The 19841-nt window shown below is 44.2% G+C and overlaps 1 protein-coding gene across 1 annotated transcript; it reads left to right on the top strand.

Annotated features, from left to right (window-relative positions):
* Window positions 1-3707: 3707 nt before the first annotated feature.
* LOC110535106 (steroidogenic acute regulatory protein, mitochondrial-like) lies at window positions 3708-5462 on the top strand. Its single transcript, XM_021619968.2, has 3 exons — window positions 3708-3886; window positions 4044-4137; window positions 4849-5462. Exons 1-3 carry the CDS (start codon window positions 3729-3731, stop codon window positions 4969-4971), a joined length of 375 nt encoding a protein of 124 aa, XP_021475643.2. The 5' UTR covers window positions 3708-3728; the 3' UTR covers window positions 4972-5462.
* The last annotated feature ends 14379 nt before the right edge of the window (window positions 5463-19841 follow it).

Genomic DNA, 19841 nt, shown 5'->3' with positions numbered 1-19841 from the left:
CTATATTGAGAGAGTTCCATCGCCTCCATCCGGATTGCCCGGCGCCTCGGCCCCCGGGTCGTCCCCCGAGGCCGGCGTCGGCGCGCTGCGGGAGCTGCGCGTCAGGGGGGGGGGGGGGGGGGGGGGGGGGGGGGGGGGGGGGGGGTACTGTCACGAATAATACCGAAGGTGACTCCCCTTCTTGTTCGGGTGGCGCTCGGCGGTTGTCGTCTCCGGTCTACTAGCTGCCACCGATCCTTTGTGTTCGTTTGGTTTTGTCTAATTGGTTTCACCTGTTTCTTGTTTGGTTATTAGTGTGGGGTTATATAACTTCGTTCAGCCCGCTTCTGTTTGTGCGGGCTTGTTCGTATGTATGTGTTCGAGTGGTTTGTGTTTGCTTTTCGGGTTTCTCGCTGTCCTTTATTTTTTTACATTATTGTTTTCTATTTTGTTCCTGTGATTTATTCTGGACATTAAAGCGTGTTTTTCCCGCATCCTTTTGCTCTCTGCGCCTGACTCCACACCTATACACTCATTGAGCGTTACAAATACATCACGCAAAGCAGCCACAACTGTTAGGAAGAGTTTCCATGATTGAGTCTTTGAATGAAGAGATTGAGATAAAACTGTCCAGTTTGAGTGTTTGTTGCAGCCCGTACCAGTCGTTAGCTGCAGCGAACTGAAAAGATGAGCGCCCCAGGGATGTGTGTGCTTTCGGGACCTTTAACACAAAGTGACTGGCAGAACAGGTGTTGTATGTGAAGGATGAGGGCTGCAGTAGATATCTCAGATAGAAGGGAGTGAGGCCTAAGAGGGTTTTATAAATAAGCATCAACCAGTGGGTCTTGCGACGGGTACACAGCGATGACCAGTTTACAGAGGAATATAGAGTGCAGTGATGTGTCCTATAAGGAGGATTGGTGGCAAATCTGATGGCCGAATGGTAAAGAACATCTAGCCGTTCAAGAGCACCCTTACCTGCCGATCTATAAATTATGTCTCTGAAATCTAGCATGGGTAGGATGGTCATCTGAATCAGGATTAGTTTGGCAGTTGGGGTGAAAGAGGAGTGATTACGATAGAGGAAGCCAAGTCTAGATTTAACTTTAGCCTGCTGCTTTGATATGTGCTGAGAGAAGGACAGTGTACTGTCTAGCCATACTCCCAAGTACTTGTATGAGGTGACTTCCTCAAGCTCTAAACCCTCAGAGGTAGTAATCACACCTGTGGGGAGAGATTGTTGTTGGATTAAGAAGGCTTTGTTGTAGAGCATTTAACACAAAAACCGGGGAGGGGCCAGCTGAGTGTAAGACTGTATCATCTGCATATAAATGGATGAGAGAGCTTCCTACTGCCTGAGCTATGTTGTTGATTTAAATTAAGAAGAGCGTGGGGCCTACGATTGAGCCTTGGGGTACTCCCTTGGTGACAGGCAGTGGCTGAGACAGTAGGTTTTCTGACTTTATACACTGCACTCTTTGAAAGAGGTAATTAGCAAACCAGGCCAAAGTCCCCTCAGAGAGACAACAATACTCTTTAGCCGGCCCACAAGAATGGAATGGTCTACCGTATCAAAAGCTTTGTCCAAGTAAATAAACATAGCAGCACAACATTGCTTATAATCAAGGGCAATGGTGACATCGTTGAGGACCTTTAAGTTTGCAGTGACACATCCATAACTTGAGCGGAAACCAGAGTGAATACTATAGACATCAAGAAAGCCAGTCAGTTGATTATTGACAATTTTTTTCCAACAGTTATGATAAACAGGGCAAAATAGAAATAGGCCTATAACAGTTATGATCAACTTGATCTCCCCATTTCAATAAAGGACAAACCGTGGCTGCCTTCCAAGCAATGGGACCCTCCCCATAAAGGAGAGACAGGTTAAAAAGGTCAGAGATAGGCTTGGCGTTGATAGGGGCAGCAACCTTAAAGAAGAAAGGGTCTAAACAATGTGACCCAGATGTTTTTTGGGGGTCAAGTTTCAGGAGCTCCTTTAGCACCTCAGACTTAGTGACTGCCTGCAGGGAGAAACTTTGTAGCAGGGCAGGGAAAAAAGAGGGAGAAGCATCGGGGATGCATTAGAAGGGGTATGTCTTAGTCAAATAGGAATCCTGACTTAATGAAGTGGTGATTAAAGAGCTCAGCCATTTGCTTCTTGTCAGTAACAACCACATCATCAACTTTAAGGGACATGGGCAGCTGTGAGGAGGAGGGTTTATTCTCCAGGTCTTTAACCATCTTCCAGAATTTCTTGGGGTTACAGCCACAGAGAAACAACTGCTCCTTAAAGTAACTAACATTGGCCTACCAGATAACCTGAGTGCAATTATTTCTCATTTGCCTGAACGATAGCCAGTCAGTCTGAGTATGCGTGTGACGAGCCTTTCGCCAAATGCAATTCTTGAGGTGGAGTAACTCTGCCAGATCACGGTCAAACCAGGGGCTGAACCTGTTTTTAATCCTCATTTTCTTTATGGGGGCGTATTTGTTAACAATACCACTGAAAATATAAACAAAGAAGGTCCAAGCATCTTGGACAGAGGAGATAAAGCTGATTCTAGACCTCTTTACAGAGGACAGCTCATGAAGGAAGGCTTGCACATTAAAGTTTTTTGCAAGCGTCTATGACAAATCAGGACAGGTCGTTTCACCGAGCAGCCATTACGAGCACAGGCTGTAAAACAGTGATCACTAAGGTCATTACAGAAAACACCAGACTGCTACCTATCAGGTTTATTTGTGAATATAATATCAAGAAGAGTAGCCTTTTCTGGGTGTTTGGAGTCATACCTTGTGGGATTGGTAATAATCTGAGAAAGATTTAGGGAGTCCCATTGCTTTAGGACTTGGTCAGGTGGTTTAAGCATGTCCCAGTTTAGGTTCCCTAGCAGGACAAATTCAGACTTAATGTAAGGGGCCAGGAGAGAGCTTAGGGCATGTAGGGTACAGGCCGATGCAGATGGAGGACGATAGCACCCAGCAACAGTCAACAAAGAGCAATTTGAAAGTTTAATACTTAAAACGAGCAAATCAAATTGTTTGTGGACAGACTTGGTGGAGACAGCCGAGCACTGAAGGTGGTCCTTGGTAAAGATGCCACTCCCCCACTTTTGGAAGATCTCTCTTGCCGAAAAAGGTTATAACCAGAAAGGTTAACATCAGTATTCAAAACACTCTTCCTTAACCACGACTCAGTAATGACCTGCACATCCAGATAGGAGCTGTGAACCCACACTTTCAATTTATCAATTTTATGTAATAAGCTTCTGGTGTTAACGTGCAGAAAACCCAGGCTTTTGCGAGAGCAGAAATCAGTGAAGCAGATATCAGAGCACAAGTCAGAATTGGGGCAAGCAACAGTAAATGGGCCAGGGTGTACATGCACATTTCCAGATATCAGCAGTAATACAATCAGGGCACGGCAGAGGACAGTGCTGCAGTGCTGATTTATGACATCTGAATGTGCATCAGTTAGCAACAAGATCAGAACAGGGATGTCACTAACAGGGATGTTTACTTTTTATTTATTTAACCTTTATTTAAGTAGGCAAGTAAACACATTTTTGCACAACATTTGAGAGAACTAAGCTTTTTGTTCATATGGAACATTTCTGGGTCTTTTATTTCAGCTCATGAAACATGGGACCAACACTTTACATGTTGTGTTTCTATATTTTTGTACAGTGCAGGTTTTTGACTCCCTTCCTCCTTCACTAGATTCTCCAGAAATAGGTCAGGAGACCATGGTGACCCACGAGGTGTCTGGACCCACACCTGGTAACATGGTGGGGCCGCGGGACTTCGTTGGTGTTCGCTGTGCCAAGCGCCGGGGGTCCACGTGCTTCCTGGCAGGCATGTCTACTCAGCACCCTACCATGCCCGAACAGAGGGGCGTTGTCAGGTAGGCTTGTTCATATACTCAAGGGACGGACAAAAAGATGGATGGATGGCTATAAATCACTAACAATACATCATAGAAAAATAATATTTGTAATATTGTGTTGGACTTCAACATACACTAGCACTGATATTCTACACCGTATTGTTGACTTTGTCAGGGCGGAGAACGGACCAACATGTACAGTGATGCGGCCCAGTGCTGATGATCCAAACAAGACCAAGTTCACCTGGTTATTAAGCATAGATTTAACGGTAAAAGGCCATTACCCTGCATCTCATCACTAGGGCTAGACAAATACAACTGTAACTATATTGTTTGACTTTCACCCTCTGCTAGAAGCATTTTCATCAAATCCTTTCTGGAACTTATTGCCTCATAGATACTGTTTGTCCTTTTATCACGGTCACTGACTAACTTTGATGGTTGAAGGTTATGGTTGATGATGGTTGTATTGACAATCCTGAGCCCTAGATTCAGTCAGTTCAGCGATAGCCCGCGATAACCTGTACCTGCATAGCAGATCATTGTTTTTATTTAGGTGATATGTCGGAGGTGTAACTGCGTTGGAGTTATCAAATTGGTGAGCGGATGCTCCTGTGGTCATTGGCCCGAAGACACACCCGTTCCACTTGTGCTAGAAGTTGAAAATGAATGTGTAGGCTATATAGAAACAATGAAACTCAAATGACATGTAATCAGTTACTCCTCAACCCTGCCTATGGCAATGTCCGCGATAGGTATAACGCTGGAAGCCGCTTGTGAATTCCACTTCTGACACCGTCATAACAACAGCTATGTGGGAGTCTGGTAGCGTGACTCTGATTTGGATCTAGCCCTTAGATTCTGTTTTTCATTGTGTCTTTCTCCCTGTTTCACCCTGTCTCTCTCCCTGTTTCACCCTGTCTCTCTCCCTGTTTCACCCTGTCTCTCTCCCTGTTTCACCCTGTCTCTCTCCCTCACAGGGTTGGATCCTAAAGACCATCATAAACAAAGTGCTCTCTCAGACACAAGTAGATTTTGCCAAACACCTGAAGCAGAGGATGGCCAGCAACATTGATTCTATGGAGATTGTGCCAGCCTGTTGACACACCATCTGTCATGCCCTCTGACCTTTCGATTGGCGTGCACACCAATGGCAGGCCACCAAATGGACAGCTCTGCCCAGTCCTTAGGACAGAATTGGAGTACAATTGAGTGAAGCCTTGTTCTTCTGAACCCTGGCGCCATTAACTGTCTAAAGTGGCTCTCTCCCTATGTCCTTCTCTTCATACCAATCTCAAAGAACTGGTCTATATCCTCACCTAACCTGTTCACACACAAATTCAGATGAAGAGGAGAGACTAGGGAAGGACACTTAAGAGTAGATGTGCCTATTTTACACAGCACACACCCTCTTCTCAAAACATGCACACATTCCCCTTTACCACGGAGTCTGTGATCCAAATAACTTTTTTATCCAGCCATAGCACACATTGTTATTGTACTTTCAATGTGAAATGTTATTTAAACATTTTATTTATTGTAAAACAATGTCATTGCATTACACTGGGTTAGGATGAGTGCCAAGTGAATAAATTATTCCAACATCATTAAAATGTACAAGGATTTTTCTTGTACTATTATTTAAAGACATCTTGACGGTTGTAACATGTCTCACTTGACAAAATGTGGGAAAGCACTTAACAATCAAAACACTGCAGTACTGTGGGCCTGGGCCTTCAGTACATTCCCTGGGATCAAGTCAACAGCACAACTAACGCCAAAGGGGAAGTCTGCCCTCTGTTAATGTCAACCTTGTAAAAATCTTCCCATGATGTACAGAAGTGGTTCTCCATCCTGGTCCTCTTCCTTAGCTCTCCACACCTGATTCAAATCCTCAAAGCGTAAAGCAGGTACAGTGGGGCAAAAAAGTATTTAGTCAGCCACCAATTGTGCAAGTTCTCCCACTTAAAAAGATGAGAGAGGCCTGTAATTTTCATCATAGGTGTACTTCAACTATGACAGACAAAATGAGAAAATAAATCCAGAAAATCACATTGTAGGATTTTTAATGAATTTATTTGCAAATTATGGTGGAAAATAAGTATGTGGTCAATAACAAAAGTTTATCTCAATACTTTGTTATATACCCTTTGTTGGCAATGACAGAGGTCAAACGTTTTCTGTAAGTCTTCACAAGGTTTTCACACACTGTTGCTGGTATTTTGGCCCATTCCTCCATGCAGATCTCCTCTAGAGCAGTGATGTTTTGGGGCTTGTGCTGGGCAACACGGACTTTCAACTCCCTCCAAAGATTTTCTATGGGGTTGAGATCTGGAGACTGGCTAGGCCACTCCAGGACCTTGAAATGCTTCTTACGAAGCCACTCCTTCATTGCCCGGGTGGTGTGTTTGGGATCATTGTCATGCGGAAAGACCCAGCCATGTTTCATCTTCAATGCCCTTGCTGATGGAAGGAGGTTTTCACTCAAAATCTCACGATACATGGCCCCATTCATTCTTTCCTTTACACGGATCAGTCATCCTGGTCCCTTTGCAGAAAAACAGCCCCAAAGCATGATGATTCCACCCCCATGCTTCACAGTAGGATTGGTGTTCTTTGGATGCAACTCAGCATTCTTTGTCCTCCAAACACGACGAGTTGAGTTTTTACCAAAAAGTTATATTTTGGTTTCATCTGACCATATGACATTCTCCCGATATTCTTCTGGATCATCCAAATGCTCTCTAGCAAACTTCAGACGGGCCTGGACATGTACTGGCTTAAGCAGGGGGACACGTCTGGCACTGCAGGATTTGAGTCCCTGGCGGCGTAGTGTGTTACTGATGGTAGGCTTTGTTACTTTGGTCCCAGCTCTCTGCAGGTCATTCACTAGGTCCCCCCGTGTGGTTCTGGGATTTTTGCTCACCGTTCTTGTGATCATTTTGACGCCATTGGGTGAGATCTTGTATCTCTTCCATTTCCTAAGAATTGCTCCCACAGTTGATTTCTTCAAACCAAGCTGCTTACCTATTGCAGATTCAGTCTTCCCAGCCTGGTGCAGGTCTACAATTTTGTTTCTGATGTCCTTTGACAGCTCTTTGGTCTTGGCCATAGTGGAGTTTGGAGTGTGACTTTTTGAGGTTGTGGACAGGTGTCTTTTATACTGATACAAGTTCAAACAGGTGCCATTAATACAGGTAACAAGTGGAGGACAGAGGAGCCTCTTAAAGAAGAAGTTACAGGTCTGTGAGAGCCAGAAATCTTGCTTGTTTGTAGGTGACCAAATACTTATTTTCCACCATAATTTGCAAATAAATTCATTAAAAATCCTACAATGTGATTTTCTGGATATTTTTTTCTCATTTTGTCTGTCATAGTTGAAGTGAACCTATGATGAAAATTAAAGGCCTCATCTTTTGAAGTGGGAGAACTTGCACAATTGGTGGCTGACTAAATACTTTTTTGCCCCACTGTATGTAGTGCTAGCGCAAAAACTAAAATGTGCACCCCTTTGGGTCCCCAGCACCAGGATTGAGAACCACTGATGTATAGTTTTAATTGTTCCACAAAGTTCTGTAACTTTCTAGGATATGGTGACTGCACTCTAAGGGAAAAGGGCTTTTGGGGGAGAAAAAGGGGCAATGGGTTCGTCAGAGAGACAGGTTTTCCTTAAATACAAGTTAGTGGCCGTGTTCGAGAGGATCAAACTTGAAATGTATCATGGGAAATTGTGAGTGACCGACTGATCTACAAATAATAATGAGTAGTTATTATTGTTGCAAGGTTCTTTGTAGATCAGCCAGTCGGCAGTCGCCTACAGATTAGCCTACAGATGCAGTCTTTTTAATTGCACTCTTCAAAGCACAGCACAGCATGCTGCACAGCACAGCATGCCTCACTCGCAAATCTATGAAAGGCAGACACAAAATAATTTCATTTGGATGGAGAAATCGGTTTTTTATAGGTAAAGGATGTTTTCTGAACTAGAGTAACAGCTAACATCGAAGTAATGAGCCAAATCTAACATGAAAATTACAGTGCAGTGCATGATTGTCACAGCTAACATTGGGATATTCTTAGCAGCTGTTTAAACTGTAAACACTTCTCGGGCAATTAAGCTCATAGCAGAAATGTTGGCTGTTGCATACACAGATTAGTAGATGATTGTGAATAGTTAAAAGGTCTGGTTTCTGTTTTGTAAAATGAATGTATTGGAACCATGTTTAGAGGCATAATAATTTGCGTTTGCATGAAATCCTTCACAGATGAGTACAAGCAGATGTGAACAATAGTCTTCAAGGCACTCCAAGGCCTTGGTCTATACCAGAGCTCTCCAACCCTGTTCCTGTAGAGCTACTTCCTAGGTTTTCAGTCCAACCCTAATCTAGTGCACCTGATTCTAATAAATAGCTAGTTGATAAGATGAATCAGTTTAAGTCAAATCACATTTTATTGGTCGCGTACACATATTTTGCAGATGTTATCGCAGGTGCAGTGAAATGCTTATGTTTCTAGCTCCAACATTGCAGTAATACCTAACAATACACAACAATACACACAAATATAAAAATGTTTTAAAAATGAAGACATTTCATAACAAGTAATGTCAGATTCCAGAATATATATAGTGCATTCGGAAAGTATTCAGACCCCTTCCCATTTTCCACATTTTGTTACGTTACAGCCTTATTATAAAATTAAACATTTCCCTCACGCAATAACCCATAATGACCAAGCAAAAACAGGTTACATTTTTTAAAACAAATGTATTAAACATTAAAAAAAATGAAATCCCTTATTTACATACATATTCAGACCCTTTGCTATGAGACTCAGAATTGAGCTCAGGTGCATCCTGTTTCTACAACTTGATTGTCCACCTGTGGTAAATTCAATTGATTGGACATGATTTGTAAAGGCACACACCTGTTTATATGAGGTCCCACAGTTGACAGTGCATATCAGACCAAAAACCAAGCCATGAGGTCGAAGGAATTGTCCGTAGAGCTCTGAGACAGGATTGTGTTGAGGCACAGATCTGGTGAAGGGTACCAAAAGATTTATGCAGCATTGAAGGTCCCCAAGAACACAGTGGCCTCCATCATTCTTAAATGGAATATGTTTGGAACCACCAAGACTCTTCCAAGAGCTGGCCACCTGGCCAAACTGAGAAATTAGGTGAGAAGGGCCTTGGTCAGGAAGGTGACCAAGTACCCACTGGAGCTCCAGAGTTCCTCCGTGGAGGTGGGAGAACCTTCCAGAAGGACAACCATCTCTGCAGCACTCCACCAATCAGGCCTTTATGGTAGAGTTGCTAGATGGAAGCCACTCCTCAGTAAAAGGCACAATACATTCGCTTGGAGTTTGCCAAAAGGCACCTAAAGGACTCTCAGACCATGAGAAACAAGATTCTCTGGTCTGATGAAACCAAGATTGAACTCTTTGGCCTGGATGCCAAGAGTCACGTCTGGGGGAAACCTAGCACCATCCCTACGGTGAAGCATATTCTTCCAGCACAGAGTACTACCCCCTCATTGAAATTAAGGATACATTTACCCAGCTGGAGATAAGGCAGGTGGAGCTGGAACAGCGGGTGAACACACTCCAGTTAGCACAGACCCAGACAACAGTCCAGCATTGTTGTGCAACAACACCCCCTTAACCAGACCCGGAGAGCTGGAGGTGGAGAGAGACATATCTGCGCTCTGGACTGTGGTGAGACAACTTCAACAATATAAAAAGCAAGAGCAGGAGAAGAACAGAGCACTGGAGGAGAGGATCAGACTGCTAGAGGAGAGGTTGAGGGGGATGGTGTGTGACAGAGAACAACCCACTAGAGAGGTGGCCACCCCCACAGAGAAGCCAGCAGCACAGCCCACCTCAGCTCCCAACAAAAGTCTTGACACCACAGCAGAACAGCCCACACCAGACCCTGACCATAGCCTCAACATTACAGCAGAACAGACAAATAAAGAACCCAAGCCCAGGGGGATCTCATCTCCTCTGAGTACCCCCCCGCGTCAGCCACCCTGATAGCCCTCCTGACAACCCCCCCCCCCCCCCCCCACCACACCCACTGAGGACATACAAAAGACACAGATTGTACTCCTTATGGACTCAAATGGGAAATATATACAATAAAAAAAAAAAATCCCCCAAACACAGTGTCTAAACTCTGGTGTCCAAGCACCTAGCGCGCCCTAGACCTTCTGTCTGAGGACCAACTAGGTTCACCTAGCCACACAATAATACACACAGGCACAAACGACCTGAGAACACAGCAGGAAAGGGTGGCCACAGCACTGAAGGGAGTGATTGAAAAAGCTTCTTCTACTTTTCCCAATGCACAAGTGGTTATCTCCACCCTGCTACCACGAAAAGACTTCCACCCTGCTACCATACAGCAGGTAAACACAAGTATTTCCCGTGACTGTGCTTCAAAACCAAATGTTTTCCTGGCCCACCACTCCACACTGGACTTGAACAGCCTCTATGACCAGGTCCACCTATACAAGGCAGCAGTGCCCACCTTCGCCCGGACTCTAAAGGACATCGCTCTCAAACGCAGCCCCAAAACTTCAGAACGGAAGAAACAGATCAATAGATACCCCACCCAGACCAGCGAGACACTCTTCCAGACCTGCTGGACCCCCTCTGGACCTACACATAGAGGTCCCACACCGAGAGGACCTACATCCAGACCACAACACCACCAGCCATATACACTCCCCCACCCCAACCAATCAACACCCCCCCCCCCCCCCCCCCCCAAGTCAACCATGCCCACACCCAATTTAGGACCTCTCAGATCAGACGTATGCCCCTCCTGCCCACCCCATGCACCCCACCCCCACAAAGAGGGCCTCAACATGGAAGTCACACATACGCCCAGACTGTGAGCGGGCAAACAGGCCCAACCCACACTCTTACACTAACCCAAGTCAATGGCATGTACCAGAAGCTCAGCAGGCTCTGCTCACACTTACTGGCCTGAGGCCAAACCACACGAGCAACAACATTGGACACTTTATGGAACACAAAGCCTTCACTTACTCATCTTGGAATATCCAAGGCCTGAGATCATCTGCCTTTATCCTAAAGAGCAGAAACCTGGACTTCACCAAAGAAATGGGAAATACAGACATTGTCATCCTACAAGATACCTGGTATATAGGAGATGTACCCACTGGTTGCCCTCTAGGTTACAGAGAGCTGGTAGTCCCATCCACCAAACTATCAGGTGTGAAACAGGGAAGGGACTCAGGGGGTATGCTAATTTGGTATAGAGCAGACCTAACTAACTCCATGAAATTAATCAAAACAGGAACATTTTACATTTGGCTAGAAATTCAAAAGGAAATGATCTTAACAGAGAAAAATGTCCTCCTGTGTGCTACCTATATCCCCCACTAGAATCCCCACACTTTAATGAAGACAGCTTCTCCATCCTGGAGGGGGAAATCAATCATTTCCAGGCCCAGGGACATGTACTAGTCTGTGGTGACCTAAATGTCAGAACCAGACAAAAACCTGACACTCTCCGCACACAGGGGGACAAACACCTGCCAGTAGGTGACAGCATTCCCTCCCCCATATGCCCCCCTAGGCACAACTATGACAACATAACCAACAAAAACGGGTCACAACTCCTGCAGCTCTGTCGCACGCTGGGTATGTACATAGTCAATGGTAGGCTTCGAGGGGACACCTATGGTAGGTACACCTATAGCTCATCTCTTGGCAGTAGTACTGTAGACTACTTTATCACTGACCTCAACCCAGAGTCTCTCAGAGCGTTCACAGTCAGCCCACTGACACCCCTATCAGACCATAGCAGAGCAATACAGAGCAATACTCAATCATGAGGCATCAAAGCCACAGAAACTGAGTAATATTAAGAAATGCTATAGATGGAAGGAATGTAGTTTGGAAATCTACCAAAAAACAATTAGGCAACAACAAATTCAATCCCTTTTAGACAACTTCCTGGACAAAATGTTCCACTGTAATAGTGAAAGTGTGAACGAAGAAAACGAACAACAATGACAAATGGTTTGATGATCGATTTGAAAATTATTGGATTTCTCCATACTGACTCTCATCAGGAAAACTGCAGCGAACTGCTCAAAGGTCAGACCTGCCAATGTACAAATATTCTGTGCGTCAGAGCGCATATAGCTCCAACTCCAATCTCCTGTTTTAAATGTTTCAGTTTTTGATAGAAGTCAATCTGAGGATGCCAGTGCAACCCTCTCGTAACCAAAATCAGTCAGAGCAATGATAAATACATTTGAGACAAGGCACTTTTAGTATGGGTTTCGATAGCAGGCCCGTTAGCTTAGCTCACCCCCTCGCTATCACCTACGTGTAACAGTTTTGGTACAGTATTCTCTGAAGAAATCTGAAGAGCTTAAATTATTAGGAAAAAAAATGATACAACAAAATATTAAATTGCAATGCTTTCCAAGTGTCCATTTGGTTTCTGTAGCCCCCTATCCGCCCATTCACATCTCATGTGATGACTAACAGCCAGGTCTTGGTGTTTAATAGCAACTACAGTGAAGCATAAATTACAAGATGGCGCCGAAGAACATTGCTGAGGTTTTACATTCTCCCAACCAATTGTGCAATTGTTTTTTTTAGTTTTTTTTGCGTTTTATGTAACTTATTTTTAACTTATTGCGTACATAATGTTGCTGCTACCATCTCTTATGACCGAAAATAACTTCTGGACATCAGAAAAGCAATTACTCACCGCAGACTGGAAGAAACCTTTTCCTTTAACGAGTCCGACGAGAAGGATATCCTGCTTTCACTGGAACAGTCCCAGATCCACACCTTTTGCGTGAAGAAAAGACGCCGGAAAAGGGGACACAGATCGGGGATCCTTCTGAGAAGCAGGAGGCGAGCAAGTAAACTCCCAACGCCTTCCTCCCAATTCTCCTTACTAACATGCAATCGTTAGAAAATAAAATTGATGGGCTTATATTAAGATTATCCTACCAACGGGACATTAAAAACTGTAACATCTTATGTTTCACTGAGACGCGGCTGAACGAAGAAACGGACAATATAGAGCTGCCGGGATTTTCCATGCACCGGCAGAACAGAGACATTACCTCTGGTAAGACGAGGGGAGGGGGTGTGTGTCTTTTTGTCAATAACAGCTGGTGCACGGTCTAATATTAAAGAAGTCTCAAGGTATTTCTCGCCTGAGGTAGAGTACCTTATGATAAGCTGTCGACCACACTATCTACCAAGAGAGTTCTCATCTGTATTACTCGTAGCCGTCTATTAACCACCACAAAGTGAAGCTGGCACTAAGACCACTCTCAACCAACTCTATAAGGCCATAAGCAAAGAAAATACTTGGTTGGTGGCTGACTAAATACTTCTTTGCCCCACTGTATGTGAGAATGCTGTTCATCGACTACGGCTCAGCGTTCAACACCATAGTGCCCATGAAGCTCATCACTAAGCTAACGACTCTGGGACTAAACACCTCCCTTTGCAACTGGATCCTGGACTTCCTGACGGGCTGCCCCCAGGTGGTAAGAGTAGGCAGCAATACATCTGACATGCTGATCCTTAACACTGGGGCCGCTCAAGGGTGTGTACTTAGTCCCCTCCTGTATTCCCTGTTCACCCACGACTGCATGGCCAAACACAACTCCAACACCATCATTAAGTTTGCTGATGACACAACAGTGGTAGGCCTGATCACCAACAACGATGAGACGGCCTATAGGGAGGTAGTCAGAGAACTGACAGTGTGGTGCCAGGACAACAACCTCTCCCTCAATGTGAGCAAGACAAAAGAGCTGATCGTGGACTACATGAAAAGGCGTGCCAAACAGACCTCCATTAACATCAACGGGGCTGTAGTGGAGCTGGTCGAGAGTTTCAGGTTCCTTGGTGTCCACATCACCAATAAACTATCATGATCCAAACACACCATGACAGTTGTAAAGAGGGCACGACAAAGCCTTTTCCCCCTCAGGAGACTGAAAAGATTTGGCATGGGCACCCAGATCCTCAACAGGTTCTACAACTGCACCATCGAGAGCATCCTGACCGGTTGTATCACCTCCTGTGATACAACTGCTCGGCATCTGACCGTAAGGTGCTACAGAGGGTAGTGCGAACGGCCCAGTACATCACTGGGGCCAAGCTTCCTGCCATCCAGGACCAATATACCAGGCGGTGTCAGAGGAAAGCCCATAAAATTGTCAGAGACTCCAGTCACCAAGTTGTAGACTGTTTTCTCTGCTACTGCATGGCAAGCGGTACCGGAGTGCCATGTCTAGGACCAAAAGGCTCCTCAACAGTTTTTACCCCCAGTCCATAAGACTAATAAACAGATAATCAAATGGCTACCTGGACTATTTGCATTGTGTGCCACCCCCCCAACTCCACCAACCCCTCTTTTTACGCTGTTGCTACTCTCTGTTTATCATATATGCATAGTCACTTTAACTATACATTCATGTACATACTACCTCAATTGGCTCGACCAACCAGTGTTCCCACACATTGGCTAACCGGGCTATCTGCATTGTGTCCCGCCACCCACCACCCCCAGTCCATAAGACTCATGAACAGATAATCAAATGGCTACCTGGACTATTTGCATTGTGTGCCACCCCCCCAACTCCCCCCAACCCCTCTTTTACACTACTGCTACTCTCTGTTCATCATATATGCATAGTCACTTTAACCATATCTACATGTACATACTACCTCAATCAGCCTGACTAACCGGTGTCTGTATGTAACCTCGCTACATTTATTGCCTTGCTACTGTATATAGCCTGTCTTTTTACTGTTGTTTTATTTCTTGACTTACCTATTGTTCACCTAATACCTTTTTTGCACTATTGGTTAGAGCCTGTAAGTAAGCATTTCACTGTAAGCTCTACACCTGTTGTATTCGGCGCACGTGACAAAAAAACGTTGATTTGATTTGTGTTATTAGGTTAAGCAGACTGTGTTTGTCAATTGTTGTGACCTAGATGAAGATCAGATCAAATTTTATGACCAATTTATGCAGAAGGTATTTCCAAAGGGTTCACATACTTTTTCTTGCCGCTGTATATACTGTATTTTATAACATCTATTGCATCTTGCCTATGTCGCTCGGTCATCGCTCATCCATATATTTATATGTACGGACATATTCTTATTCCATCCCTTTACTTAGATTTGTGTGTATTAGGTACAGTTGAAGTCGGAAGTTTACATACACTTAGATTGGAGTCATTAAAACTCGTTTTTCAACCACTCCACAAATATCTTGTTAACAAACTATAGTTTTGGCAAGTCGGTTAGGACATCTACTTTGTGCATGACACAAGTTATTTTTCCAACAATTGTTTCCAGACAGAGTATTTCACTTATAATTCACTGTATCACAATTCCAGTGGGTCATACATACACTGAGTTGACTGTGCCTTTAAACAGCTTGGAAAATTCCAGAGAATGATGTCATGGCTTTAGATAGGCTAATTGACATCATTTGAGTCAATTGGAGGTGTAACTGTGGATGTATTTCATGGCCTACCTTCAAACTCAGTGCCTCTTTGCTTGACATCATGGAAAAATCCAAATAAATAATCCTTGGGAGCAATTTCCAAAATTTATCTGTACAAACAATAGTACGCAAGTATAAACATCAGGGGACCACGCAGCCGTCATACCTCTCAGGAAGGAGACGTGTTCTGTCTCCTAGAGATGAAAGTACTTTGGTGCAAAAAGTGCAAATCAATCGCAGAACAACAGCAAAGGACCTTGTGAAGATGCTGGAGGAAAAAGGTACAAAAGTATCTATATCCACAGTAAAACAAGTCCTATATCGACATAACCTGAAAGGCCGCTCAGAAAATAATATGCCACTGCTCCAAAACTGCCATAAAAAAGCCAGACTATGGTTTGAAACTGCACATGAGGACAAAGATTGTACTCTGGTCTGTTGAAACAAAAATAGAATTTGACCATAATGAGGAAAAGGGGGAGGCTTGCAAGCTGAAGAACACCATCCCAACCGTGAAGCATGGGGGTGGCAGCATCATGTTGTGGGGGTGCTTTGCTGCAGGAGGGACTGGTGCACTTCACAAAATAGATGGCATCATGAAGAATTAAAATTATGTGGATATATTGAAGCAACATCTCAAGACATCAGTCAGGAAGTTAAAGCTTGCTCGCAAATGGGTCTTCTAAATGAACAATGACCCCAAGCAAACTTCCAAAGTTGTGGCAAAATGGCTTAAGGACAACAAAGTCAAGGTATTAGAGTGGCCATCACAAAGCCCTGCCCTCAATCCTATAGAACATTTGTGGGCAGAACTGAAAAAGCGTGTGCGAGCGAGGAGGCCTACAAACCTGACTCAGTTACACCAGCTCTGTCAAGAGGAATGGGCCAAAATTCACCCAACTTATTGTGGGAAGCTTGTGGAAGGCCACCCGAAACATTTGACCCAAGTTAAGCAATTTTAAGGCAATGCTACGAAATACTAATTGAGTGTGTGTAAACTTCTGACCCACTGGGAATGTGATGAAAAATAATTAAAGCTGAAATAAATAATTATCTCTAATATTATTCTGACATTTCACATTCTTAAAATAAAGTGGTAACTGACCTAAGACAAATACTTTTTACTAGGATTAAATGTCAGGAATTGTGAAAAACTGAGTTTAAATGTATTTGGCTAAGGTGTATGTAAACCTCCGACTTCAACTGTAGTTGTTGTGGAATTGTTCGATTATTTCTAGATATTGTTGCAGTGTCGGAACTAGAAGTATTTCGCTACACTCGCAATAACATCTGCTAACCATGTGTATGTGACCAATACAATTTGATTTTAACGTAACAAAATGTGGAAATAGTCAAGGGGACTGAATACTTTCCAAATGCACTGTAAAAAAAACTGAGTGCACAAAACATTAAGAACACATGCTCTTTCCATGATATAGACTGACCAGGTGAAAGCTATGATCTCTTATTGATGATACTTGTTGAATCCACTTCAATCCGTGTAGATGAAGGTGACGAGACAGGTTAAAGAAGGATTTTTAAGCATTGAGACATGGATTGGGTATGTGTGCCATTCAGAGGGTGAATGAGTAACACAGAATATATAAGTGCCTTTAAACAGGTTATGGCAGTAGGTGCCAGGCACACCGGTTTGAGTGTGTCAAGAACTGCAACACTGTTTGGTTTTTAACACTGAACAGTTTCCCATGTGTATCAAGAATGGTCCACCACCCAAAGGATTAAACATGCGCCAGCATCTCTGTGGAACGCTTTTGATACTTTGTAGAATGAACAACAAATTGAGCCAGTTCTGAGGGCAAAAGAGGGTGGCACAACTCAATACTGGAAGGTGTCAATGTTTTGTGCACTTTGTGTATATAACGTTGTGATATAGACAGTATATGAATGGGAAAGCTGTGCACAGCAGTAGTTATGTAGGATGAGCCTTGACTAGAATACAGTATATACATATGAAGTGGGTAAAACAGTATGTAAACATTATTAAAGTAACCCGTTTTTAATGACTATGTACATAGGGCAGCAGTCTCTACGGTGCAGGGTTGAGTACTGGGTGGAAGCCAGGTAGTAACAGTAACTAAGTTTCAGGGCAGGGTACTGAGTGGAAGCCAGCTAGTGGTGACTATTTAACAGTCTGATGGCCTGGAGATAGTAGAAGCTATTTTTCAGCCTCTCGTTCCCAGGTTTGATGCAGCTGTACTGTCTCCACCTTCTAGATGGTAACTGGGTTGAACAGGCTGTGACTCAGTTGGCTGAGGTTGTTGATGATCTTCTTGGCCTTCCTGTGACACCAGGTGCTGTAGATGTCCTGGAAGGCAAGCAGTTTGCCCCTGGCGATGCGTTGGGCTGACCGCATCACCCTCTGGAGAGCCCTGTGGTTGTGGATGGTGCAATTGCCATACCAGGTGATGATACTGCCCGACAGGAAGCTGTCAATGGTGCATCTGTAGAAGTTTGTGAGGGTCTTCTTCACCACACTGTCTGTGTGAATGGACCATTTCAGGTTGTCAGTGATGTGCACGCCGAGGAACTTGAAGCTTTTCACCCTCTCCACTGCGGCCCCGTCAATGTGGATGGGAGCTCTCTGCTGTCTCCTGAAGTCCATGATCAGATCCTTCATTTTGTTGACATTGAGGTAGAGGTTGTTTTCCTGGCACCACTCCTCCAGGTTCCTCACCTCCTCCCTGTAGGCTCTCGTCATTGTTGGTAATCATGTCTACCACAGAAGTGAGTGCTACAATCATTTACTTCAGTTACCTTCGTTTTCTTGGGTACAGGAACAATGGTCGGCATCTTGAAGCAAGTGGGGACAACATACTGGGATAGGGAGAGATTGAATAGGTTTGTAAACACTCCAGCCAGCTGGTCTGCACATGCTCTGAGGACTCGGCTTGGGATGCCGTTTGGGCCAGCAGCCTTGCGAGGGTTAAAACGCTTAAATGTTTTACTCATGTTGGCAACAGAGAATGAGAGCTCACAGTCCTTGTGAGCGTTTGTGGCCGGTGTTGATGGCTGGGTTTTCCTTCAAAGCGGGCGAATAAGGTGTTTGGCTATTCTGGGAGCGAGGCATCGGTGTCCGCAGCGTGGCTGGCTTTCCCTATATATTCCGTGATTGTCTGGAGTCCCTGCCACATAAGTCTCATGTCTGAGCCGTTGAATTGCGACTCCACTTTGTTCCTGTATTGTCGTTTGTAAGTTTTTGCTCCAACTCTAATCTAGCGCTCCCGCTTCTAATAATTAGCTGATTGATAAGATGAATCTGGTTAGTTCAAAGGAAATCAAATCAAATGTTATTGGTTGTGGACACATATGTTGTTGATGTTATCGCAGTTGCAGCGAAATGCTTATGTTTATAGCTCCAGCAGTGCAGTAACACCTAACAATACAACTGGGATTGTAGTGAAAACCTACAGGAGGGTAGCTCTCCAGGAACAGGGTTGGACAGCCCTGGTACTGTTCACATGATACATGGGAAGAGAATAAGAGACTAAACCTATTTCATGAGTGAAGAGGGAAAGGAATGTATGACCTCACAACACAGCCAAGTGATGATAAGTGAAGTAACTAAACAAAATAGACAAAAAACAACGATCTGACTATCAAGTACACTCCATGACAAAGATGACAACCATGGTTCAATTCCTGACAACCATGGTTCAATTCCCTTTTTCTGAAAAAGCCTTTTCTCAATGGTAACGTAGCACCCATGCCTCAGTCTGTTTCTCTGTGGCCGCCTGGCCGGCTAACCCTGATGCTGGATGGGATGGAGAGCACCAGTCTAACTACCTAGTGTACGTCACTCCAGCCCACCCATGTTCTACCACAATGATGTCAAAGGTTTACATAGCTGGCATGCCAGGCGGGATCTGGTCAGAGAGATGTTATTTCTCAGAGTACATGTCCACGCTGAGCCCTGTGAGCTGACCACACAGCCAGGGACAGTCAATCACCAGGAATAGCTGCTTTCCTACCAGCAGTTGCCCTTCGCCATTGGATAACTGTTAACACATTGGTGAACTAACCGCATGTAGAGCTTATCGTAAAAGTTTTGGCGAAATGTTGAAATATATTCAATTTGAGGTATTTCTACCCCTTAATATGTATTTAAAAGCAGAACAGCATGTGAATGTGCTAAGTTAGACAACTAATACAATGTGACTTGGTCCAAGTGTTGGACAGTTTTGTGATTTTCCCTTAAAGTTATGATTGGGTGGGGTTAACCTGAGTCTAGGGGCGTGTTCCTCTGCCTAGGGGCTGCTGACGCCTGCCAGATCTTACAACGCCTGGATAGGTATTTTACGTATCAGCTAACCAAATAATTTGTCAAAGCAATCTGTCAGTCGATGACGTGGCACGCAATCATTGGTTGATGCATGCAACATCTGAGCAGGGGAACGCAACCTAGATCTGTGACAATGTGAAATG

The sequence above is a fragment of the Oncorhynchus mykiss genome, chromosome 11, assembly GCF_013265735.2.
Source record: "Oncorhynchus mykiss isolate Arlee chromosome 11, USDA_OmykA_1.1, whole genome shotgun sequence".
NCBI lineage: Eukaryota > Metazoa > Chordata > Actinopteri > Salmoniformes > Salmonidae > Oncorhynchus > Oncorhynchus mykiss.
Note: the sequence above shows the minus strand (reverse complement) of the source record. Positions and strands in the feature narration are given on the sequence as shown.